Source organism: Sus scrofa, chromosome 4 (assembly GCF_000003025.6).
Source record: "Sus scrofa isolate TJ Tabasco breed Duroc chromosome 4, Sscrofa11.1, whole genome shotgun sequence".
NCBI classification, from domain to species: domain Eukaryota; kingdom Metazoa; phylum Chordata; class Mammalia; order Artiodactyla; family Suidae; genus Sus; species Sus scrofa.
The window spans coordinates 98,469,865-98,497,864 of record NC_010446.5 but is presented as its reverse complement, the minus strand read 5'-3'; the positions used below and the strand labels follow the sequence as shown (position 1 = coordinate 98,497,864).

General features: G+C 38.5%; 1 protein-coding gene across 4 annotated transcripts in view; it reads right to left on the bottom strand.

The window, feature by feature from the left end:
- The window catches only part of GOLPH3L (golgi phosphoprotein 3 like), a 40,173-nt gene extending 12,771 nt beyond the window's left edge, over positions 1-27,402 (bottom strand). The window contains exons 1-3 of one of the 4 annotated variants that reach the window (XM_005663495.3): positions 27,201-27,402; positions 26,616-26,752; positions 24,928-25,122 (exon numbers count right to left, since the gene is read on the bottom strand). In XM_005663495.3, the coding sequence (XP_005663552.1) occupies positions 24,928-25,110 (183 nt within the window). In that variant the 5' untranslated portion in view covers positions 25,111-25,122; positions 26,616-26,752; positions 27,201-27,402. The remainder of the gene's footprint in view (positions 1-24,927; positions 25,123-26,615; positions 26,753-27,200) is intronic. The other 3 variants (XM_021089894.1, XM_013997188.2, XM_005663498.3) reach the window with 3 other exon arrangements.

Here is a 28,000-nt window from a genome sequence, read left to right as displayed (position 1 = left end):
CCAGTGCTTTAGGATGCAGTATGATTTACCACATGCATACTGAAGTTCACCATTCGTTAAATTTAATTACCAAAGGTTATATACACAAGTGAAAAGAGAAAAAGAAAAATTTAAAAAACCGAAATTGCACACTGCCTCATGACCAACAGAGAATACTGGAGGATTGGCAGAATGAGATCTTTGGATAGCAGACATAGTCTTGATTAAAAAAGTAACATATGACTGAAACTCTCTGGTGGTGCAGTGGATTGAGGATCTGGTGGTGATGCTGCTGTGGCTTGGGTTTGATCCCTGGCCCGGGACTTCTACATGTTGTGGATGCAGACAAAAAGAAAAAAAAAATGTCAAAAAAAAAAAAAAAAAGGAAAAGATCATATTATAGAAATGCATAATTTAGAAAATAAAAGTCTCCTATAATCATCTCCATGTAACAGTTTAGTGGGTATTTTCTAGATTTTACATAGACTATTATATACTTACCGATATTACATACAGAAATGAGATCATGCTGAGTGGGAATTTTTCCACTTACCCATTATTTTGGATATCTTTCCACATCACTAAACAAAAGCTACCTCAATCAATGTAATGGCTGCATTTTTTTTTTTTTTTCCTTTTTTGGCTGCAGTTGTGGCATATGAAAGTTCCTCGGCCAGGGATCAATCTGAGCCAGAGCTGTGGACATACACCACAGCTGCTGCAACACTAGATCCTTACCCCACTGTGCTGGTCTGGGGATAAAACCTGTGCAGCCACAGAGACAACTTTGGACCTTTAACTTGTTGTGCCACAATGGGAACGCCTAGTATTGCATTTTAGATGCACTACAGTTTATCTATCCAAGTCCTTATTGATGTTTGGGTTGCTCATAATTTTTTTGGCATTATAAAAAATGCTACACAGAAATATCAATTTGTATGTATTTCTTTTTTTTTTTTTTTTTTTTTTTGTCCTTTTTGTCTTTTTGTCTTTTGTTGTTGTTGTTGTTGCTATTTCTTGGGCCGCTCCCGTGGCATGTGGAGGTACCCAGGCTAGGGGTTGAATCGGAGCTGTAGCCACCGGCCTACGCCAGAGCCACAGCAACTCGGGATCCGAGCCGCGTCTGCAACCTACACCACAGCTCACGGCAACGCCGGATCCTTAACCCACTGAGCAAGGGCAGGGACGGAACCTGCAACCTCATGGTTCCCAGTCGGATTTGCCAACCACTGCGCCACGACGGGAACTCCTGTATGTATTTCTATTGAATAAATTCCTAGAAGAAATTTTTGAGACAAAGATTATACATACTGAATTTTATTTTTTTTTAGGGCTGCACCTGCAGCATTCTTAATTTCCCAGGCTAGGAGTCAAATTGGAGCTGCAGCTACCAGCCTACATCACAGCCACAGCAATGCGGGATCCGCGCCATGTGCGCAACTGACACTACAGCTCATGACAATGTGGGATCCTTAATCCACTGAGTAAGACGAGGGATTGGACCCGAATCCTTGTGGATACTAGTTGGATTTGTTTCTGCTGAGCCACAACAGGAACTCCCATATTTAAATTTTTGATAAAGCCATTTTATTCCTGTAAAAGGTTGGGCAATAAGATTTCAATAAATTCAGGAGTTCCCTGGTGGCTTAGAGGTTAAGGATAAGGCATTGTCACTGACGTGGTGCAAAGTTAATCTCTGGCCCAGGAACTTCCACATGCTGTGGGCATGGCCAAAAAAAAAAAAGAGAGATTTCAATAAATTCAGACTGTCAACACTTTACACTGAATTTCCGCCTAGTCAAGAGTTTGCTATGCAAACTTCCTTGAAGACACACCTTAAAACAACTCTGAAGGTTAAAAATTTTAAAGTTGCTTGCTTGGGGTAAGAAGAAGAAAGAAAGCAAAGAAATTTAAAGCATCATTAAAAGAAGTTTTAGAAAAACAACGTTAGGGAGTTCCCGTTGTGGTGCATAGAAACGAATACAACTAGTATCCATGAGGATCCTGGCCTTGCCCCATGGGTTAAGGATCCAGTGATGCCTGAGCTGTGGTGTATGTCGTAGACGCACCTTGGATCTGGTGTTGCTGTGGCTGTGGTGTAGGCTGGCAGCTACAGCTCCGATTTGATCCCTAGTCTAAGAACCTCTATATGCTGTGGGTTCGGCCCTAAAAAGCAAAAAAAAAAAAGCAAAAAAAAAAAAACCAAGAAAAAAAGTTAGAAAATCCTTATGACAACATTGAATGAAAAACTACGCAAATACATAATTGTATATTTAAGATTATTACAATAATATAAAATTCTGTCTACTTTAAAAAGGATTTTCTTGTTTTTCCAAATAATCTACACTGAAAAAATATCATTTTGTTAGGAAAAAAAATCTCAAAAGAAAAATCTTTCCCTCCCGCTAAATCTGAAGATTCAGCATTAAAATTGCTTCACTTTCCATGAGAAAAGGAAATTTACTGTGTCTTCTTGAAACCTTTTCTACATGTCCAATTCCAAAGCCCAATGTCTGCATGATGATCTCCAGGATTATTAAAAATTATACAAGAAAAAAAGTTATACAAGAAAAATGAGATTTTTTCCCATTTTTTTCCTCTAAAAAAATTACTTTAAAGAGGGTTAGTTTATGATTTTCCTTAAAAAGTGCTCTATTAAAATAGTGGATTTGATCTAAATTCCTCTTTTATAAATTGATGTGATCCATTGGAACTCAGTATTTCTTTTTTTTCTTTTTTCTTTTTTTTTTTTTTTTGTCTTTTGTCTTTGGTTGTTGTTGTTGCTATTTCTTGGGCCGCTCCCGCGGCATATGGAGGTTCCCAGGCTAGGGGTTGAATCGGAGCTGTAGCCACCGGCCTACGCCAGAGCCACAGCAACTTGGGATCCGAGCCGCGTCTGCAACCTACACCACAGCTCACGGCAACGCCGGATCCTTAACCCACTGAGCAAGGGCAGGGACCGAACCCTCAACCTCATGGTTCCTAGTCGGATTCGTTAACCACTGCGCCACGACGGGAACTCCGGAACTCAATATTTCTATGTCCATATAGCCAACAGAGACATTTTAGAAAAAAGTTTAATTATTAAAAGCTCATTCTGCTTAATTGTAATGGGGAATGGGGAATAAGGAACTGTGACCTGGCTGTTATTCTGGTTTAACAGATGATTTCAGCATGACTGGGAAGAATGGACTATAAACCTAGACAAATGGATATAATTTCTCAACTACATGAAGATTATTATACCCTTTTATAGGCTTGTTTACAACACTGGGTGGGAAGATACAACGCTGATCATAATAATCAGTTTATTAGTCTTCTAATGGTTGTCAGTTAAGGTTAGTTAGTTTGGTTGGTTTTGTTTTATTTTTTGGCTGTGCCCATAGCATGCGGAAGTTCCTGGGATCAAACCTGAGCCACAGCAGTGAATCTTGAATGATTCACTGCTAGGCAACCAAGGAACTCTTGGTTTTTGTTGTTTTTTTTGTTTTGTTTTTAATAAAAGCCATTATCAAAAGTTCAAAAAAGAAAAACAAACGGTAATGCCTTATCAGTGAAAAAGAAATCCAAAATAAAAGAACACAACTGGTAATCTTTGATTATTCCTACATAAGCTTCGAATCTCATTCTGGCCAGGAAAAATGTTAATTTTTTATTTAAAAAATTTAAAAACGATCGTAGCACCAAAACGGTAACAGTAACTTTTTTCTTTTCTTTTTTTTTTTTTTCCTTTTTTCTTTTTAGGGCCACACCCATTGCATATGGAAGTTCCAAGGCTAGGGGTCAAATTGAAGCTGCAGCTGCCAGCCTACGCCACAGCCACACCAGATCCAAGATGCATCTGCGCCACAGCACACGGCAACGCTGGACCCTTTTCCCACCGAGCGAGGCCAGGGATCAAATCTTCGTCCTCAAGGATACTAGTCTGGTTTGTAACCCACTGAGCCACAATGGGAACTCCAGTAACAGTAACTTATATGCCTTTCTTTTCCCACAATCTGTATGAGAACATGGAATTTTCATTGCTACACACTATCCAAAGAAAATAGAAGAAAAGAGAGCTGAGAATGGAAGCAAAAACATCTGAAATGTGTCTAAGGCTCTAAATCTATTTCCATATAATTCCTCAAATGATTTAAAAAAGGATTTGGAAACACAAAGGTATTTATTGTATGTTTAAACCTCAGAAGAATGAAACTAGGTAAATGCAGATACATTTTTTGTTTTCAAATAGATTTTGGTCTCTGATTAAAAAATAGTATACACATATTTTAGAAAATTTTGGAAAAAATCATAAACAATAAAATAAAAATTACTTATAAATTCTATCATTCCTATTATTTGTGTATATAAGACCAGATTTTTCTTAACATATACAATACACGTAGCTTCTTCCCCCACTTCAGTTTTGAAGCTTTCCTTCACAGAGCAGCTTTGTGTGAATTATGGAACAGAATGTATACACTGCAAATTTTCAAAAAATATTGAGGAGTAGGGGTAGAAGAAACTGTGAGAGAGGTAATTTTATAATCTTTCATAATGGGGAGTTAATAAGATATTGTATAAAATAGAATCATGTGGTTTAAGAAAACATGACCCCAACACCCTTTTTAAAATACATTTTGGGGTTTAACGTTTCCAAACATAGGCAAAACCATAGAACCAGCATGTGGAGGTTCCCAGGCTAGGGGTCTAATCAGAGCTGTTGCTGCTGGCCTACGCCACAGCCACAACAATTCGGGATTCGAGCCCTGTCTGCAACCTACACCACAGCTCAAGGCAACACCGGATCCTCAAACCACTGAGCAAGGCCAGGGATTGAACCCTCGACCTCATGGTTCCTAGTCGGATTCGTTTCGTGGCGCTACGACGGGAATTCCCCTCCAGACTATTTCAGTGCAAATCCCAGATACTGTAACATGTCATCTATAAAATATTACAATACTCTCCCCAAGAGATAAGGGTTTTAAAAAAACTGCAATACTAATATCACACCTAAAAAAATGAACAATTCCTTAATATTATCAAATATTCAGTAAGCCTTCAATTCCATCTATTGTTTAATACATTTTTAGAATAGTTGGTTTGTTTGAATTAGGAGCCAAACAAGTTCTACACAGTCTTATGTTTTTCACAAGCTCTTTTTAAATGTTACTGGGGCCTTTTAGTAAATGATGTCTTGTGATGAAGAAAAGCAATATTCAGTTTAACCTCAATTTCCTTTTTATGTCAAATTCAAGTAACATTACACTCATCACATTTTTTTGGTCATGCCCATGGCATGCGGAAGTTCTCAGGCCATGGATTGAACCCAAGCCACAGCAGTAACCCAAGCCACAGCAGCGACAACGCCAAGTCCTTAATCGCTAGGCCATCAGGGAATTTCCACTCATCATATTTTTAAAAAAGGGAATAAATCATACTACAAATGCTATTTTTAAAGTAAAATGTAAAATTATAATTTTACTTAAATTTAACATAAAAAGAAAATGAAGTAAAACTGAAGGAATTACTGAACTTCACCTATTTCCTTATTACAAAATAGTTTCCTAAAAGGCTCATTTGTAAGGTTAATAGATTATTAAGAGGTTTTTTGTTTAAAGTAAATGCTTCACTTTTAGACAATATCTAATTGACTTATTGTAAAAAAACAAATAAAAATAAATACATATCCTACACTTTCTCACATCTTTATTCCCTTTTTTTTTTTTTTTTTTTTTTTTTTTTTCATTTTAGTTCTGCACCCATGGCATATGTAAGCTCCCAGGCTAGGGGTCAAATTGGAGCCACAGCCACAGCAACAACAGATCTGAGCTGCATCTGTGAACTACACCACAGCTCTCAGCAACACCAGATCTTTAACCCACTGAGCAAGGCCAGGGATTGAACCCACATGCTCATGGATACTAGTCGGGTCCTTAACCTGCTAAGCCACAATGGGAACGCCCTTCCACCTTTATTCTTTTATTTCCCAATTTTTAAATTATAAATTCATACAGATATTGTTATTTTTATTGATATAATTACATATAACTTTATATTAGCTTCAGGTGTACAATAATTCTATATATGTATATATTGCGAAATGATCCTCACAATAAATCTACCGAACATCCATCATCAAACATAGTTAATTATAATTTTTTCTTGTGATGAGAACTTATAAGATCTACTCTCTTATGAACGTTCATATATACAATACAGTATTATTAACTATAGTTATCATGCTGAGGATTATATCTCCAGGACTTATTTTATTACTGAAGTCTGCATCTTTTTGATCACCTTCACTCATTTCACCCACGCACCCCACCCTCCACCTCTGGTAACCATCAATCTGTTCTCTGTGTTAATTTTTTTTAACGCTACATATAAGGGAGATTATACAGTATTTATCTTTGTCTGACTTATTATTTATTGAGCATTTGTATGTGTCAGGCTGAGTTAAACATTTTATATAAGTAATTTAATTCTCACAATAGCAATATGAAGTCAATTTTACTATCTCCAAAATAAGTACAAAGAAAAAAAGTGGAAACTGACGTCGTCATATATTTAATAAGTGTGATGATTGTTGTACAACTATAAATGTAATAAAATTCATTGAGTAGGAGTTCCCGTTGTGGCACGGTGGAAATGAATCTGTCTAGGAACCATGAGGTTGCAGATTTGATCCCTGGCCTTGCTCAGTGGGTTAAAGATCCAGCATTGCCATGAGCTGTGGTGTAGGTCACAGACGCGGCTCGGATCTTGTGTCGCTGTGGCTCTGGCATAGGCTGGCAGCAACAGCTCTGATTAGACCCCATCCTGGGAAGCTCCATATGCCGCAGGTGTGGCCCTATAAGGACAAAAGAAAAAAGAAATTCATTGACTTATAAAATAAAAAAAAGAAAGAAAAAAAGACTTTGGATTTGAAGTTAGCTATGTCTACAGCTTCCAAAGCCTGTGTTATTAAACAATGCCTATGAGAAAATCAGAAAATGCAGGAATGAAACACATTGAGAGGTATGATAAATGCAAGGGAATTTAGAGAAAAAGAAGATCAATGATTTGTGATGCACTTCGAAAGGAAATGCCCTGCCCCTTCTGGCTAAAGTGACTTCTAGGTGATTTAAAGGGCTAATACCCTTTTCCTCCTCTTCATTTTCTTTTCCCTGCTTTTTGGCGCCAGATACCAAAGAATAGGATGTTCAAAAGCAGCTACAGGAGTTCCCATCATGGCTCATTGGTTAACAAATCCAACTAGGAACCATGAGGTTGCGGGTTTGATCCCTGCCCTTGCTCAGTGGGTTAAAGATCCAGTGTTGCCGTGAGTTGTGGTGTAGGTCGCAGATGCGGCTCGGATCCCGCGTTGCTGTGGCTCTGGTGTAGACCGGCGGCTACAGCTCCAATTAGACCCCTAGCCTGGGAACCTCCATATGCCACAGAAGTGGCCCTAGAAATGGCAAAAAAAGGAAAAAAAGAAAAAGAAAAAGCAGCTATATACACAGGGGAAATTAGAAGGTTATTGCAAATGCCCAGAAAAGAACTTAATTTTTTTTTTTTTTTGCTTTTTAAGGCCACACCTGCAGCATATGGGAGAATTGGAGCTAAGCTGCCAGCCTACACCACAGCCACAGCAAGGCAGGATCTGAGCTGTGTCTATGACCTACACCACAGCTCACAGCAATGCTGGATTCTAAGCCCACTGAGCAAGGCCAGGGATCGAACCTGCAACCTCATGGTTCCTAGTCAGACTTGTTTCCACTGCGCCACTAGGGAAATCCAGAAAATACCTTAATTTTACACCTTAGGCTGATCCTCAGCACAGAGACAGCTTAAAACAATTAAAAAAAAAAAAAAAGCATTACACCATAAACAAAAATCAACCCAAAGTGGATTAAAAACTTGACCATAACTCTTGAAACAGTAAAATTACAAGAAGAAAACACAGGGTGAGCTCCTTGAGATTGGTTTTGTCAATGGCTTTTTTTTTTTTTTTGGACTTGATTCCAAAAATACAAGAAACAAAAGCAAAAAATCAACAAGTGGAACTACATCAAACCAAAAAGCTTCTGCATAGCAAAGGAAACCATCAATAAAATGAAAAAGCAACATATGGAATGGGAAAAAATATTTGCAAATAGTGTATCTGATAAGTGGTTAACATCCAAAATATACAAGGAACTCCTATAACTCAACAACAAAAACCCAAATAATCCAATTAAAAAATGGGCAAAGGACCTGAACAGACATTTCTCCAAAGAAAACATACACATGACCAAAAAGTACATAAAAAGGTGCTCAACATTACTGATCATCCAGGGAAATACAAGTCAAAACCACAATGAGATAACACCTCATACCTGTTAGGATGGCTATTATCAAAAAAAATAAGAGATAACAAATGCTAGCAAGAATGTGAAAAAAAGGGAACCTTTGTACACTGTTGGTGGGAATATAAGCTAGTACAACCACTGCGGAAATAGTATGGAGATTCCTCAAGAAATTAAAAATAGAACTACTATATGATCCAGAAATCCTACTTTTGGGTATATATCCAAAGGAAACAAAACTATTATTTCAAAGAAATATTTGTACTCCATGTTTATTGCAGCATTTTTCACAGTAGTCAAAGTATAGAGATAACCTAAGTGTCCATCAATGGATAAATGGATCAAGGAAAAAAATTAATCAGCCTTAAAAAAAAAAGATAGAAATCCTGTCATTTATAACAACATGGATGAATCTGGAGGGCATTATGCCCTGCAGATATTTCACCTGGAGGTGAAATAAAGTAGAGAGAAAGATGAACACTGCATGGTATCACTTACATGTCAAAATCTAAAAAAAACACCTGAGCTCCTAGAAACAGAGAGTAGAAAAATGGTTGCCTGGGGCTGGGAGGGTGAGAAGGAAATAATAAGTTGGTAAAAGGGCACAAACTTTCAGTCACATGATGAATAAGCTTTGAGGGTCTAATTATAACATGGTAACTATAGTTGATAATATGGTATTGTTACCTGCTTTTTTTGAAGTATAGTTGATTTAGAATATTGTGTTAGTTTCAGGTATACAGCAAAGTGATTCAGTTATAGATGGATAGATACAGCTATACAGATAAATAGATATAGATATATATTCACTTTTCCCCAATTTTCTTCCATTACAGGTTATTACAAGATATTGAATATAGGTCCCTATGCTATACAATAAATCCTTATTGTTTATTTTATATATGGTAGTGTACTGATAACACTGTACTACGTTCGAAATTTGCTAAGAGAGTAGAATTTAAATGTTCCCTCATACACACCAAAGGTAAATATATATTAGGTGATGGATGTGTTAATTAACATGATGTGGGTAGAGTTCCCATGAGGCACAGTGGGTTAAGGTTCTGGTGTTACTGCAGTGGCTTGGGTTGCTGCTGTGGCATGGGTTTGATCCCTGGCCCAGGAACTTCCACATGCCATGGGCATCATCAAAAAGAAAATAAACAGGAATTCCCGTCGTGGCACAGTGGTTAACAAATCTGACTAGAAACCATGAGGTTGCAGGTTCGGTCCCTGCCCTTGCTCAGTGGGTTAAGGATCTGGCATTGCCCTGAGCTGTGGTGTAGGTCACAGATGCAGCTTGGATCCCGCGTTGCTGTGGCTGTGGCGTAGGCCAGAGGCTACAGCTCTGATTCCACCCCTAGCCTGGGAACCTCCATATGCCGTGGGAGCAGCCCTAGAAAAGGCAAAAATACAAAAAAAAAAAAAAAAAAAAAGGAAAGAAAACAAACAAACAAAAACATGATGGGGGGAATCATCACAATGTACACATATATCTAATCATAATATTATATACTTTAAATATCTTACAACTTTTTCGATTATACCTAAATAAAGCTGGAAAAAAAAAAAAAACAAAAAAAACAACCAAAACAAAACCAAACAAACCTCAGCAGACTCCAGGGAAAGGGAATAATCTGACTTCTAGACTTACCACATCATTTGATTCAACTGTTCAATTTTCAAGCAGAAATATCACAAGATATATAAAGAAACAGTTCAGTCTGCCCATTCAAAGGAAAAAAAAAAAAAGAAAAGAAATTGTCCCAGAAAGACCATATGGCAGACCAAGTAGACAAAGACTTTAAAACAACTATCTTAAAGATTTCCGAAGAACTAAAAGAGGATGTGGAAAAAAATCAGGAAAATGATGTATGAACAAAATGAAAATATTAGTAATGAGGTAGAAAACCTAAAAAGAAACCAAAATAGAACTCTAGAGCTGAAAGTATAATAACTGAAATAAAAAATTTGCTAGAGGGTTTCAAAGGCAGATTTGGGCAGGCAGAAGAAATAACAAACTTAGAGATAGGACAAACTGCAAATTATTGACTCTGAGGAACAGAAAGAAAAAGGACTGAAGAATAATGAACAGAGCCCAGGGAACTGTGGGATATCAACAAAAATGAACCAACATACACACTTTGGGCCTCCCAGAAGAAAGAGCAAAAGGGACAGAGGTTGTTTGAAGAAATAATGGCCCAAAACATCCCAAGTTTGATGAAAGATATGAATATAAACATCCAGGAGTCCCCGTCGTGGTGCAGTGGTTAACGAATCTGACTAGGAACCATGAGGTTGTGGGTTCGGTCCCTGCCCTTGCTCAGTGGGTTAACGATCCGGCGTTGCTGTGAGCTGTGGTGTAGGTCGAAGACGTGGCTTGGATCCTGAGTTGCTGTGGCTCTGGTGTAGGCTGGCAGCTATAGCTCCGATTCAACCCCTAGCCTAGGAACCTCCATATGCCGTGGGAGCGGCCCAAGAAATGGCAAAAAGACCAAAAAAAAAAAAAAAAAAAAAAAAAAAAAAAAAAAAAAAAAAAAAAATCCAAAATCTCAATGAAGTCCAAACAAGATGACCTCAAAGAGGCACACACCAAGTCACATTAAAACCAAACTGTTGGAGTTCCCGTCGTGGCGCAGTGGTTAACGAATCCGACTAGGAACCATGAGGTTGTGGGTTCGGTCCCTGCTCTCGCTCAGTGGGTTAACGATCCGGCCTTGCCGTGAGCTGTGGTGTAGGTTGCAGGCGCGGCTCGGATCCCAAGTTGCTGTGGCTCTGGCGTAGGCCGGTGGCTACAGCTCTGATTCAACCCCTAGCCTGGGAACCTCCATATGCCGCGGGAGCGGCCCAAGAAATAGCAACAACAACAAAAAAGACAAAAGACAAAAAAAAAACCAAACTGTTGATGAGTCTCCTGGTAGCTCACTGCATTAAAGATTCAGTGTTGTCACTGCTATGGCTTGGGTTGCTGTAGTGGCGTGGGTTTGATCCCTGGCCCAGGAACTTCCACATGCCATGGATGTGGCCAAAAAAGAAACTGGGAGTTCCTGGTGTGGTGCAGTAGGTTAAGAATCTGGCATTGCTACAGTTGTGGCTAGGTTGCAGCTGCAGCTTGGATTTGATCCCTGGCTTCAAATACTGAAGGTGTGGCCATTAAAAAAAAAAAAAATCAAACTTTTGAAAGTCAAAGACAAAGAGAGATTTTTGTTTTTCTTTTTAAGGCTGTACCTGTGGCATATGGAAGTTCCAGGGCTAGTGGCTGAATGGAATCCATAGCTGCTGGCCTATGCACAGGCACAGCAATGTTGAATCCAAGCTGAATCTGTGACCTAAGCAATGCCAGATACTTAACTCACTTAGCAAGGCCAGGAATTGAACACAGATCTTCATGTACACTGTTGGGTTCTCAGCCTGCTGAGCCACAATGGAAACTCCCAGAGAGAGAATCTTAAAAGCAGCATAAGAGAGGCCACTTGTCACATAAAAAGGATCCTCAACAAGATTATCAACAGGTTTTTTTTTTTTTTTTGGTCTTTTTGCCATTTCTTGGGCGGCTCCCACAGCATATGGAGCTTCCCAGGCTCGGGGTCAAATCGGAGCTCCAGCGCCACAGCAACACAGGATCCGAGCCGCATCTGCGGCCTACACCACAGCTCATGGCAACACTGGATCGTTAACCCCCTGCGCAAGGGCAGGGATCGAACCTGCAACCTCATGGTTCTGGGCAGGGATCGAACCTGCAACCTCATGGTTCCTAGTCGGATTCGTTAACCACTGCGCCACGACGGAACTCCTACCAACAGGTTTCTCATCAGAAACTTTGGAGGCCAGAAAGCAATGGGCTGATATATTCAAAGTGCTAGAAGAAAAAAAACCAAACCTGTCAACCAAGAATCCTATATCTGGCAAAACTATATCTCTCAAAGAGAAGGAGAAATTAAGACATTCCCAGATAAACAAAAGCTTGGGGAGTCCCTTACCACTCGCCTACCCTGCAAGAAATGCTAAAGGGAGTTCTACCAATTGAACTTAAAGAAGACTGGTCAGTAACGCAAAGCAGTATGAAGAAATAAAGATGTCAGTAAATGTAAACACGGGGAATTACAAAGGCCAGTATTATAGTTAAACTGGTTTGTAATTCCACTTTTTGTTTTCTACATGATTAGAGACTAATACACTTGAAAACATTTGTCTAAAAGCTAGTATTAGTATAACTTTGGTTTGTTGTTCTACATTGTTTTGTACATAATTTAAGAGACTAATGCATTATAATTAGTTTACATTTGGGATACAAAATGTATAAAGATGTTATTTTGTAAAATAACTAAAAGGGTTGGGATGGAGCTGTACAGAAGCCTAATTTTACTACGTAATTCAAGTTAAGTTGGTATAAAGTGTTATAACTTTAGGATGTTAAATGTAACCCCCAAGGTAACAACAAAGAAAATAGGACTTCCCACTGCCACAGCAAGTTAAGGATCTGGCATTGTCTCTTTGGAGGCATGGGTTTGATCCCCAGCCTGGTGCAATGGGTTTAGCATCTGGTGTGTCGTAGTTTGAAGCTGTGGCTCAGAGTCAACCCCTGGTCCAGGAACTTCTATACACTGAAAATATGGCAATTAAAAAAAAAAAAAGGAAAAAAGAAAATAGTCATAGACTATACAGAAAAGGAGATGAGACGATAATTAAAACATTTTAGCATATCAAATCAACTAAACACAAAAGTAGAGAGTACTGCAGAAAATGAGGGACAAAAAAACCTTTTAAGACATAGAAAATAGCAAAATGATGGAAATACTCCTTTCTCAGTAAATACTTTAGATGTAAATGGATTATACTCTCCAATGAAAAGACAGATTGGCAGAATAGACTTAAAAATACATTCAAACTATATGCTATCTATAAGAGAAAGCACCCTTTGAATCCAAAGACACAAATGGATTTAAAGCTAAAGGATGAAAAAAAAAGATACTCCATGCAAATAGTAACCAAAAGCAACCAGGAGTGGTTTTACTAATATTAGAAAAGATAGATTTTAAATCAAATAAGATTACAAGAGACAAAGAAAGACACTGCATATTAATAAAAAGTTAAACACGGCAAGAAGATATAACAATTTAGCCTTAAAAAGGAAGGAAATTCTGACATGTTATAACACGAATGAACCTTGAGGACATTGTGCGAAGCAAAGTAAGTTGATCACAGATTTGTGACAAATATTATATGATTTCACTTATATAAGGTACCTTCCTACAGTAGTCAAAATCACAGAAAGTAGAATGGTGGTTGCCAGTGGCTGGAGAGAGGGGGGAGTGGGGAGCTATTGTTTAATGAGTATAGAGTTTCAGTTTGGTAAGATGAAAAGAGTTCTGGAGAGGGACAGTAGTGATAGTTGCATAACAATATGAATGTATTAAGTACTTAATACCAATGAATAGTACACTCAAATGCTTAGAGTGATAAATATTCTGATATGTTAATTTACCATAATAAAAAAATCAGAAGAAAAAAAAGATAAATAGAATTGGAATGACGTGTTGCCTGGAGAGAGAGAAGGGTAGATAGATAAGGTGTGGCATGAATGGCAGGAAAACACTGTCTTGCCCTCTGGGAGGTTGCAGACGAGCCTTAAAAGTTGATAATATATACATTCATTAAATGGAATCCTATGAAGCCATTAAAAACAATAGGGTATATTTTTTATTTATTGACATGAAAGATGTTCACATTATACTAAATAGAAAAAGAAGGCTATAGAATAACTTGTTTCATGTGATAAACTTTTTTGGAAATTTTGCATCTGTGTGTGTGTGTATATATATGTATAGAAAAAAGTCTTTAGGATATACGCATGTCAAAATTTAATAGCAGTTATCTTTCAGTGGTGATATTATGAGTGATTGTTATTTTCTTTGATTATAATCATTGTTATGATTTAGAAACGTCAAATTATATCCACCCCCATCCCAATTCATATGTTGAAGCCCTAACCTCTAGTATCTCAGAATGTGACTATACTTGGATATAGGGCCTTTTATTATTATTATATTTAACTTATTTTTTATGGCTGCACCTGTGGCATATGGAAGTTACCTAGCTAGGGGTCAAATCAGAGCTACAGCTGCTGGCCTACACCACAGCCACAGCAAGGCCAGATTTGAGCCACATCTGCAACCTACACTTCAGCTCACAGCAACGCTGGATCCTTTAACCCACTGAGTGAGGTCAGGGATAGAACCCATATCCTCATAGATATTAGTCTGGTTCTTAACTCCACTGAGCCAGGGAACTCTTAAAGGGTCTTTTAAAGAGGTGGATTAAATTGAAATGGGGCTAAGGTGGGCCCTAATCCAGTCTCACTGGTATTCTTACAAGAGAAGGAAATTTGGACAACACAGAAACAGAGGAAAAACCATGTAAAGACACAGTGAGGAGTTCTCGTTGTGGCGCAGTGGTTAACAAATCTGACTAGGAACCATGAGGTTGCGGGTTCGGTCCCTGCCCTTGCTCAGTGGGTTAACGATCCGGCGTTGCCAAGAGCTGTGGTGTAGGTTGCAGACGCGGCTCGGATCCCGCGTTGCTGTGGCTCTGGCGTAGACCGGTGGCTACCGCTCCGTTTGGACCCCTAGCCTGGGAACCTCCATATGCCACGGAAGTGGCCCAAGAAATAGCAAAAAGACAAAAAAAAAAAGACACAGTGAGAGGATTGTCATCTGCTTCAGGGAAAGAGGCCTCAGAAGAAACTAATCTTGGACCTCTAGCATCCAGAACTGAGAGACAATAAATTTCTTTTGTTTAAGCCACCTGGTCTGTGACATTATTTTATGGCAGCCATAGCTAGCTTAATACAATCAAATTCCTACAGAAAAATCTAGAAAAGACTTGTTTACTCATTTGATTTTAAGCTTTGAAATTCAAGGAAAAAGAAACCCCAATACCTACTCATATTTATCTCTTTTTAATATAATAGTCCCCTCCACCTTCTATAAGGAGGATATGTGATTTTGTGTGGTGTGTGGAAAGATTTTATTTTTATTTATTTATTTTTTATTTAATGTTTTTTATTTTTTTCTATTATTTTTTTCTATTATTTTATTTTTTTCTATTTTTTATTTAATGCTTTTTATTTTTTTCTATTATAGCTGGTTCACAGTGTTCTGTCAATTTTCTACTATACAGCAAGGTGACCCAGTCAGATATACACATAAACATTTCTTTCTCACATTATCATGCTCCATCATAAGTGACTAGACATAGTTCCCAGTGCTATAAAGCAGGATCTCATTGCTAATCCATTCCAAAGGCAATAGTTTGCATCTATTAACTCCAAATTCCCAGTCCATCCCACTCCCTCCTCCTCCCCTTTGGCAACCACAAGTCTGTTCTCCATGTCCATGATTTCCTTTTCTGTGGAAAGGTTCACTTGTGCTATATATTAGATTCCAGATATAAGTGATACCATGTGGTATTTGTCCTTCTCTTTCTGACTTACTTCACTTAGTATGAGAGTCTCTAGTTTCATCCATGTTGCTGCAAATGGCATTATTATTATTATTTTTTTTTTTTTTTTGTCTTTTTGCTATTTCTTTGGGCTGCTCCCACAGCATATGGAGCTTCCCAGGCTAGGGGTCGAATCGGAGCTGTAGCCCCCGGCCTACACCAGAGCCACAGCAATGCGGGATCCAAGCCACGTCTGCAACCTACGCCACAGCTCACGGCAAGGCCGGATCGTTAACCCACTGAGCAAGGGCAGGGACCGAACCCGCAATTTCATGGTTCCTAGTCAGATTCGTTAACCACTGAGTCATGATGGGAACTCCAATACTACATCTTCTTAATCCATTCATTGGTGGATATGTGATATTGATTATAACCTACAGCTGTCAGAGTGAACTGAAAAAAATATAATGCCTATTTGTTTATGCACCAGGCTCTTTGAAATTAGGGTTATAACAAATTAAATATTACTTACTGCCTTTTAAAATATTTTTCAGGAGTTCCCGTCGTGGTGCAGTGGTTAACTAATCTGACTAGGAACCATGAGGTTGCGGGTTCGATCCCTGTCCTTGCTCAGTGGGTTAACGATCCGGCGTTGCCGTGAGCTGTGGTGTAGGTCGCAGACGTGGCTCGGATCCTGCGTTGCTGTGGCCCTGGCATAGGCTGGCAGCTAGAGCTCCGATTCGACCCCCTAGTCTGGGAACCTCCATATGCCGCAGGAATGGCCCAAGAAACAGCAAAAAAAAAGATCAAAAAAAAATTTTTTTTTCATTTTGCAAATCAGGTTATTTAACCTTTTAACTTACTTGGGCTTACTGACCTCATGACCAGAATATCTTGTTTGAAGGAAGAGAGAAGAGAAAAAAAAATGTATAAAACTTTCTTATTTCCCTATTTTTTATAATAGGATGAAAAATAACTAACAAAATCAAATCCTTTAGAATTGCTTAGGCAGTTCCCATTGTGGCTCAGTGGGTTAAGAACCCGATTAATACCCATGAGGATGTGGGTTTGATCCTTGACCTCTTTCAGTGGGTTAAGGATCTAGTGATGCTACAAGCTATGGTGTAGGTCACAGACATGGCTCAGATCTGGTGTTGCTGTGGCTGTGGCATAGGTCAGCAGCTGCAGCTCCAATTCAGCCCTTAGCCTGGAAACTCCCATATGCCACAGGTGCAGACCTGAAAAGAAAAAAAATTGCTTACAGTGGTACTTTCCCCTCATTCTGACATTATTGAGGTCATCTTACAATTTTTATGGGATCCCCAAATCTTCAGAAGCAAGCTTTGCTAGGGTATTAAACATTACAATAAGAAAGTCATGGAAAATACTTGAAAATTTAACTTGGTCAAATATTACTGCAGAACATAATAATCTTTTATCTTAATAGGAGACATAGGTTAAATTCCATATGAAGCTATTTTAGGAGATGAAAGTCTTGGGGTAATACCAAACAGTTTAACAATCCTCAACAATTTTCTTTGTTCAGCAAGAAATATAGAAAAATATGTGATATCTGTTTTGTTTTTGCTTTTTTTTGCTATCTCTTGGGCCGCTCCTGCGGCATATGGAGGTTCCCAGGCTAGGGGTCCAATCGGAGCTGCATCTGCCGGCCTACGCCACAGCCACAGCAATGCAGGATCCGAGCCGCGTCTGCGACCTACACTACACCACAGCTCACGGCAACACCGGATCGTTAACCCACTGAGCAGGGGCAAGGATCGAACCCGCAACCTCATGGTTCCTAGTCGGATTCGTTAACCACTGTGCCACGACGGGAACTCCTGATATCTGTTTTGCAAGCACGCCCTTTTGTAAATCTCAGGGTCAGTTTGAAAATAAATTCCACAATTTGTTGGTTAAGTTAATTTTCACTCCCATAAAGGGAGGATAATATTTGCCTTGCAGGATCAAGCAAGAGAAAGTGCAAAATGTTTTGAAAACCCTATGTTACACTAATAAAGTATGAAGAAGGAGGCAAAAGAGATAAAATGGCCCACATGAAGTTTACGAGCTCAGTGGTCACTGTTAAAAGTCTGAATTTAAGTGGGTGATTTTGTCTTAATATCAACATCAGATATTTTAGAATAAGTGTGTGCATTTGGGGGTTGGGGGAGTATCAAGAGAGGCAGGGTCTCAATGAAATAGCTTAAACTATATTTTCCTATTGTTAAAACAGGACTTTGGTCTCGTAGTTCATTTCCTTTTGTACCAATAGTAAATAATTCTTTGGAGTTATATGATTGGATATAATTTTTTAAAAAGCAAAAAAGTTCTCTTTTTTTCTGTTTATAACAGGCTAATATAAACCACAAAACCTGACAAACGAGTCCTTCTGATTCACTTGCCCTATTCACAACAGCAATATCTAATGACAAGAGATTTACTGTTCATTTTGTGCAATCAGGAAAGTAAAAGACCAGGTTGTGACCTAAATTACATATGAGACTTAATCTTTGGACTTTAATAAAACGTTTTAGGACTGAGTAACTTTCAAAGAGGAACAGTTTTCTCCATCTACAGCCATTCATTGACAAAGTATGTACTGACTTATCATCACTAATTTTTTTAAACTTATTGTTCACTGAGACTTTTTTTTTACCAGCTTTAAAAAAGTTTTGCACTTCCTCTCTCCCACTGCTAATAGTTTACAATGAGTAAATTAAAATTGATAAAGGATCGCTAGTAAGATTGAAAAAGCTTAGCATTAACATATTTTATAATTATAATTTAAATGTACCACTTTTATGTATGAATAGAGACATTGTTTGAAAGAACATAACTAATAAGCACAAGAATATTGTTAGCAGCATTATTCACAACGGACTCCTGAATGTCCATTAACTGGTAGAATGAATGGTCCTCTATTGATATAATGAAATACTATATAACTCAATGAACTGAATTAGATGATATGCAATAACATGGATGAATTTCTTTTGTTTCATCCTGAACAAAAGAAAACGTGATAGCATTAACCCAAAAAGCACAGGGTTTTGTTCGTTTTTTTCTGGTTTGCTTTTTAGGGCCACACCCACAGCACATGGAAGTTCCCAGGCTAGGGGTCTAATTGGACCTAAGCTGCTGGCCTACACCACAGCCACAGCAACACAGGATCCGAGCCACATCTGAGACCTACACCACAGCTCACAGCAATGCTGGATCACCAAACTACTGAGCAAAGCCAGGGATCAAACGGGCATCCTCAGGGATACTAGTTGGGTTCATTTCTGCTGTGCCACAATGGGAACTACATGCAGTTTAAAAACAGGGAAAACTAAAACAGATTGTTTGGAGATATACACATGTGTTAAAACTACAGGGAGTTAGGGCAGCATGTGATTAGGGAAGGGCTCAAGATGATGCCTCTAGGATGCTGGCAGTGTTCCACTGATGGTGGTTACATGAGTGTTTGCTTAAAAATTACTTGTTAACCTTTACATGTGTGTTTTACACACTTTTTTGGATATGCTATGTTTCATATTTTTGAAAAGTTAAACAATAAAACACACAACTGGATGTCAAGCTCTGGTACTTAAGTTTCAAAACATCCGAGTTCATTTAAAGGAGATGAGATGCTTTCAAATATCTGAGGTTGCTCCAGTTGAAAATCACCGAAATTATTACAAACATCCAGCTGATGTTCTTTTTTCTTAGAAACTGTCTCTCTTCATATACTAACTTTTGGTTATCTTCAGAATCCAGGTTAAGATTTATCATCTCCCAGAAGTCTTTCCTATTATCTCTTCTTCTTCCCTCTCCTACCTATTTCTTTCCACCACCCATCCAAGTTAGCTGTCCTTCCTCTTTGCTCCCTCAGTACTCAGAACATAGTTATGCATATATCACACTGTACTGCACTGGTCTGCTGACTTTCCTGACCCTCCTCCTAACTTCTCTAGCCACTCCCAGGCCACTAGACTGTAAATAATCTCAAAAGCAGGGACTATTGTTTTTGCTCTCTTTCAATATTTAGCGCTTGACATATATGAGACATTCAATAAATTTTTGGTGACTAAACGAATGAATGAAAATATATTTCCCTACTACCAATGAACAATACTTGTCAATCTTTACTCCTGTGACATGAGAAATATGGTGAAAAGTTTTTAGGTCATGATGCATAGTAAGTACTCAATAAATGGCATTATTAAGAGAGAAAGTTTTGCAAGGAAGGGAAGAGGGTTAAAAAAATGCTATCCAAGTTTAAACAATTGTGGCTAAAAGTCAAAAGCATTAGTATGTTCACCCCTCTTACTGGTAACTTAATTATAAAGATTTTCATAAGGGAAAAGTTTTAAACATATTAGCAATTTAATTAAAGCATTAACTGTCCATGGGTCAGTGCTAACATCCATATCAAAACTCTTAATGAAGGCAGTAATGAAAAATAAACAGGATCTTGATTTCAGCAGGAAATAAATCTATTTTATTTTGGTCAGGCTGATGCTCAAATTTAATCTTCTCAGTTGAGGGCAGTATTATTGAACTGAGGTAACACCTAATTTTAAATGTACATGAAAGGTTTAGACTCTTCAACATATATTTAAATTCTTGATTATTTTCACAAGACAATGAATCTTAATTTTTTTTTTTTTTTGTCTTTTGTTGTTGTTGTTGCTGTTGTTGCTATTTCTTGGGCCGCTCCCGCGGCATATGGAGGTTCCCAGGCTAGGGGTCTAATCGGAGCTGTAGCCACCGGCCTACGCCAGAGCCACAGCAACGTGGGATCCGAGCCGCGTCTGTGACCTACACCACAGCTCACGGCAATGCCGGATCGTTAACCCACTGAGCAAGGGCAGGGACTGAACCCGCAACCTCATGGTTCCTAGTCGGATTCGTTAACCACTGCGCCACGATGGGAACTCCTGAATCTTAATATTTTTAAACCGGTCTGTGGCAGCTACTTCTCAGAAGAATCTTAAGAAAGGATGATAGTAATATTTCACAAGCAATTTGACTATATGACCTGTCATTCCTTTCTAGGGCTACAATTTTTTTTTTTTTTTTTTTTTTTTTTGCTTTTTTTAGGCCCCACCCGTGGCATGTAGAGGTTCCTAGGCTAGGGGCCTAACTGGAGCTACAGCTGCCAGCCTACACCACAGCCACAGCAATGCAGGATCCGAGCCTTGTCTGTGACCTATACCACAGCTCACAGCAATGCTGGATCCTTAACCTGCTGAGCAAGGCCAGGGCTCTAAACCGCAACCTCATGGTTCCTAGTCAGATTTGTTTCTGCTGCACCACAATGGGAACTCCCTAGGCCTACAGTTCTTGAAATATTAGTCTCTTTATGATATTTTTTTTCTTACAGATTTTTAAAAAAACATGTAATTTAAAAATATCATAGCATTGGGTTCTACACAGAAAATTTTATGGAAATCTTCAGCAAAAGTTAACTTGGAACTTTGGGATGCAAAGTATAACATTTAGGAATTTTTCTGACCTGTCACCAACCTTAAATCATGTAAAAATAAGAAATTATAATATATATATGTGTGTGTGTGTGTATGTATATACACACCAAAACATATACTCACAAAGAACAAGCAAAAATACAATTGTCTTCAAATTTGACGCAAAAATGAAACGGAAGTTGCTGTTTTCACTGGACTGATCATCATTTACTTAAAGGAAAGAGTCACCTGGCACTCAAATCATTCCTCTCTGGTCTGACTCTAATTTGTTAATTTTGAATTTCATTGTTTTCAATGGCCACCATCTACTTCAGTCATACTGGTATTCAGTTATCTCCTAAATTCATCAAGCTCATGATACCTTTGCTCGCTCATCTGGCTCATCTGGAATGTTCCCTTTTCTCCACTGATGTTAATCCTACCCATTTTTTTTTCTTTTTCAGCCACACCTGAGGCATATGGAAGTTCCCAGGCCAGGGATCAAATCCGAGCAGCAGCTGTGACCTATGCCACAGTTTCAGCAACACAGCAGGAACTCCAATCCTACCCATTAAAGGCCCAGCTGGTTTCACTACCTTCCATATGGATATCCATATTCCATAATATTCCATATTCCATAATATTCCATATTATTCCAACCCATGATGATCTCTCCTCCCTTGAAATTCTTCTACTCTTACTGTTCTAACTTGGAAAAATTTGTTTGTTTGTCTTTTTGGGGCTCCACCCATGGCACATGGAGGTTCCCAGGCTAGGGGTTGAATTAGAGCTGTAGCTGCTGGCCTATGCCACAGGCACAGCAACGCTAGATCCCAGCGGTGTCTGCGACCTACATTACAGCTCATGGCAATGCCGGATTCTTAACCCACTGAGTGAGGCCAGAGATTGAACCTGCATTCTCATGGAGGCTAGTCAGATTCGTTTCCGCTGAGCCACAACAGGAACTCCAAACTTGCTGTTTTTTAACTGTTGTTTACGTCTTTAAAAATCGTTTGAATTGTGAACTATAATGCACATACAGAAGAAAACACAAAAGCGAAAGCCTCAATGAATTATCCCTAAGTGAATATCCACGGAACTTCCCCCAAGGAGAGAAACAGAAAACTGTCAGCATTCAGAAAGCCCTCTCATGCTCTTTTCTAATCACTAATACTTCCCTCCTCCTCTCCTACCCTCACAAACAGGTAACCACTATCTGAACAATTATGGTAATCCCCTTCTTGCTTTCTTCATAGTTTTACCACTTAAATATACAACCTCAAATGCCATAGTTTAGCTTTTTTAATTTCATATACACATAATCATACAATATGTATTATTTTGTGTCTGGCTTCCTTTACTGAATATTACAGGAGAATCATACACATTTTGAAATAATGCTCATTTTCATTCTATGTAGAGAACATATTTATATTCGTTTATATAAAGGGAGACTCTTTTTTTTTTTTTTTTTTGGCTGCTCCATGGCATATGGAGTTCCCTGGCCAGGGACTGAATCTGAGCCAGAGTTGCAAGATATACCACAGTTGCAGCAACGTCAGTTCCCCAATCCACTGCCCCAGGCCCAGGGATTGAACCCACATCCATGCCGATGCAGAGACACTGCAGATCCCATTGCAACACAGTGGGAACTCCAAGACGACTCATTTTTATTCCTTCTGCTGTTTATGGAGCTTTAGATTACTTAACTTTTAAAAACATGTATATCTTATTTCCCCAGCTAGAATGCATGTTTCTTGAAGGCCAGGACCATATATTATACTATTTTATTTTATTTTATTATTTATTTATTTATTTTTGTCTTTTTTTGGTCTTTTCTAGGGCCGCACCGGCGGCATATGGAGGTTCCCAGGCTGGGGGTCTAATTGGAGCTGTAGCTTCGGGCCTAGGCCATAGCCATTGCAACATGAGATGTGAGCCTCGACCTACACCACAGCTCACGTCAGATCCTTGACCCACTGAGTGAGTCCAGGGATGGAACCCGAAACCTCATGGTTCCTAGCTGTCAACCGCTGAGCCACAACGGGAACTCCAGTTATACTATTTTGTAGTTGTATAATACTAAGCACATAATGAGCGCCCCAATCACATTAAATATTGATTAACTAAATCAACAAGTAGTTTGGGAGATAAGAAAGTAAGATGAGCTGGAAATCAATGTAATATTTTTAGAGATAGTTATGTAACTGACATTTTGGAATAGCTATTAGTACTTTAATAAATAAGAAGATTTGACCTCTCCTATTTATGTATGCCTGAGGATTTATCTTTTCTCATTTTTCTTGAGCCAAACGAAAGTTAACAAAATTTATCAACTATCTCCAAAAACAAAATTAGAACAATTCAAAAAGTGCTTATTATCTGCCCAGTATCTCACTAAAAGTTGAGCACCCACTATGGTCATAGCCCCAAATAAGCTTCATTTTTTAATCCTATATCTTTATATTAACTAGTATAAATTTAGAAATACACAAAGACAAGTCCAAAGACAATTTCTCTTTGAATAAAAGCAAAAATTCTAGTCTCTAGATTCAGCAGGAAATTAATGGTTCTTATTCAAAATTAAAACAAACCAAACAGCTCTTTAGTTCTAACATGCTCTTCTTTTATAGTCAGTGAGTGTTTCCTAGGCACTGTGTAAACATCTCAAAATAATATTTATACCACCTAATCTTCAGACCTACCCTGATATTCTCTGAGATAGTCAATTTTGCTTTTTCATTTATCTGAGTTTGATAAAAGTGAGCCTCACCAACTTTCTCAGCAAACAGGAAAATACACTTCCGGGCAAGATTTTCTGATATATTTGTGTCTTGGCCAAGTACATGTGGGCATGTTTCCAATATTAGTTTTAACAACACACAGGCTACAGCAAGTCTTGTAATTTTTCTTCAAATTGGTGATTTGATATGGCAGATAAAGAGAAGGAAAAAGTGAGTGATAAAGAAAATAAAATGTAAAGTCTAAGAAACAAGGGTATTCTTCTTCCTCTTTTTTTTTTTTTGTTTTTTTGCCATTTCCTGGGTGGCTCCCACAGCATATGGAGGTTCCCAGGCTAGGGGTCTAATTCGAGCTGTAGCCCTCGATCTACACCACAGCTCATGGCAACGCCAGATCCTTAACCCACTGAGCTAGGGCAGGGATTGAACCCACAACCTCATGGTTCCTAGTCGGATTCGTTTCCACTGCGCCACGAAGGGAACTCCCATAAAACATTTTCTAATAATTCTCATCAGTTGTTGATATTTAACTTCTAAAGATCCACAGAACAGAATAAGTTATTCTTATTATATCATAAGAAACCTACTCGTTTATTTTTATAAGACAATTAATCATACACATTCCTTGTCTTTTAATTTAAAAGATTTTTCTCCCCAAAGCTCAAGAAGACTTCAGTGTGTGGTGCTCTTTCTTAGTTTAATAAGAGGTTATTTCACCATCAATCTCACTTGGGAAACTACAACTATAAACAATTGACACTGTGTATAGCTCCTAAAATTATAGGGTAATTTTGTAATTAAATTATACTTCACATAATTATACTTCTGGATTTTACCCTTCAAGTATCAGCCACCCTCCCAGACTCCCCTATCCCCCAGATGGCTGAAACACAATTCTAAGGAAAATTTAGCATAATGAAACTATTTTGTCAGATTACTTCCTAAAAACATTCCAATATTTAAGTCTTTGAGATAGCCTAGCAAACCCAAGTGCATTACCTCTTTATCTTTCAGTCCCAGGAGCAATACTTCTTCCATAAGGGTGAGGCGGATATCCTTAGAGTCTCCAGAGTCCTCATTGTCTTGACTTCTGTCTTGGTTAGTGTCTTCCTCACTTTCCACCTTCTTTTCATTGTTCTTCCCTACTTCACTGCGACGGGCCCGGTGAGTTAAAGTGGTCATTCTCACCTGTTTCTGGAGGTGATGAAAATATATCTATATGTGTGCTTATGTAAATAAACATCTAAATATTCATGTGTGTATATTTAAAATGTATACAGATAATAAATATTTACAATCTTTAATGGAGAAAGAAAGCAGTAATGACCAGAAAATTAGTAACACAATATCTTTTCCAAAGTACAACAGGTTGAACTCTACAGGAGGCACTGACAAGAAATCAAATCAGTAATTTTAAAAATCAGTAGAAATGATCACCTTCTAAGCCAGCTGACTTCTTGGTATAAGCTATAAACCGGGGGAATGTCCATCATTGTGATTCCTCTTTCACATAATGGATTCTCCCCAAGTTAAATAATATGGGGCAGAAAAAATTATGGAGCATTCAGCCCCGAAGAGTATACAATAATTTCTACATATAATTTCTATATTTCTACATATAATGTACTATTCAATGGTACATTATAAAACATACACAAAAATAGTAAAAAATTTTCAGAAAAACTAAATAGAAATACACGTTCTAATATTTCCTTCCAAGACCATAACTCATTTCATGCACTCACTTTGGAAGAGTGCTAGTCTGGAGAATAACATTCAGAAGATCATGTATGGTAACTCCATATAGCTAGAAAACTTTTGTCTCTATCCCTAGGCTAGTCATCTTGTGAATACACAAACAGCTACCAACAAAAAGTACTGGCAAGAAAATGCTAAAAGATTAGTATATTCTGGAGTTCCCGTCATGGCGCACTGGTTAACGAATCCGACTAGGAACCATGAGGTTGCGGGTTCGGTCCCTGCCCTTGCTCAGTGGGTTAACGATCCGGCGTTGCCATGAGCTGTGGTGTAGGTTGCAGACGTGGCTCGGATCCAGCGTTGCTGTGGCTCTGGCGTAGGCCGGCAGCTATAGCTCCAATTCAACCCCTAGCCTGGGAACCTCCATATGCCGCGGGAGCGGCCCAAGAAATAGCAAAAAAAAAAAAAAAAAAAAAAAAAAAAAAAAGATTAGTATATTCTTTCTCAATTACCAAAACTATGAAAGTACAAGCCTTTTTATACCATGCACTACAGTTGTAAAAATCTAGTCAAGAGTAACTGCATTATCAGCTGTGATAAAGTTAGTATACTTCACATAAATCTAAATGCCAATTTTTAAGATGAAATATAATATTTTAAACTAGCAATTATTGAAAAGAATAGCTTTTTCAAGATCAAAAGAATGCATTCAAAAGCCTCTCTGACTGGATCCCATTCTACCTTCTAGCAATCTTCCCATTATTCCCAATTATGTACTGTTAAACCATTTTTCAAACATGTCCCTTAAATTCCACCTCCGCTCATTCTTACAAGCTAAAGTTCTTTCCCTTTTCCCTTCCTCTCTAAATTCTACCCATTCTTCAAAGGCCTATTCTTAAGTGAATCTGCTTCTTCATTACCCATATGTCCCATCGCCAGGACAGGTCTCTCCCTCAGCTGTACTTTCATACAATTTTATTTATACTTACTTCCTTTAAAGTATTTATTATAGTCTTTCATTTGGTATGGCTGTCTCTCAAATGTAAACTTCTTGAGGGCAGGGACATTGTCTTCTTGGGTTTTTATATTCTCCATAGCAACTAGCACAATGTCTTTAACGTTGTAACTGCTCGATAAATATATACTGATTAAAATGAATACTCAGAAAAGCATTTGAACATTTAAAAAGAAATACAAATGAAGTGACTTACAAGAGATTCTCTGTACAAGGCTATATTTCAAATAACTCTTGGTGGGAGGCGGGAAGAGTGAAAGAGGAAGAGAACCAAGAAACAATTGCTTAAGAGCACTAAGCCTATCTGGCATAAGGAACAGGTTTATTTCCTAATCCAATCCAAAAAATTTTAAATCTTTGGGGGAAAAAAATAAAAAATTTTCTTTGAGGAGTTAATCGCCCCTGGGCATTTACTAATTAAAAATACTATTTGGAAAAAGCCAAAAAAAATCAAAAAACCAATAGCTCCAAAATTAAATAAAAACCTCCCTCACCCCATAAAATAAAAAACTTGGAGGTTTTTTTGGATGTTAGGAAATGTATTCACCCCGTTGCTTACCTGACGTTACTCCTGGGTTACCGCCAAAGGCAGGCTGCAGCTTGAGCTCAATTTTAGGACACGTGTCCCCACCCCCACCCCCCACCCCCGTCCTAGTAGGTGAAAAACTTCTCAGCCACGCAAAGGGAACAAACTTCCTGATCCTTCGATGCAAAGAAGGAATAACACATCAGCTTCCTCAGGATCACTAGGCAACCTACCTTGGTGTTTCTTCATTAGACCAATCAGAAAGCTCCAAAGCTGAGTTCAGCCAATCAGAGCTTACAAGAGGAGGCTCTCCCCCCCGGCTATTGTGTTGCGATCCAGACAAACACCACCGAAAGGAGGCAGGTTTGGGTTTAACCTGACAGCTGGTCAATCCAATGAAGGAACCTTGGTAGAGAGAGGAAAGAGGGCTGCACTCCCCACCCCCACTAATCCGGCCAATCAAAGCCTTCCGTGAGCTATCACCAGCTGCCCATCTACAAAGGTTTCTGTTGGTCAACTGACTTCAGTGTAGCAGGTGTGTTACTGTAGCAGTGTATAGTGGGACAATTAGGTGTGATAGTTGGGGATCCAATAAAGCTAAGAACACATTTAAAAAATTGGCTGTTTTCGACAATTAGCTTAACCCTAACTTTCCTGCTCCAGAAAAACCTGATCTGGGTTAGTTTGTGGACGTTTATTTGGTTTATATTAAACAGGGTAGGCACATTTCTACCATAGCATTCATACTTTCTCTATTAGTGCTTGCTACTGGCGAGCTCATGGATAATGTATGTTTTTAGAATATGGCTGCTGAAACTGCAAGAGGCAAACAG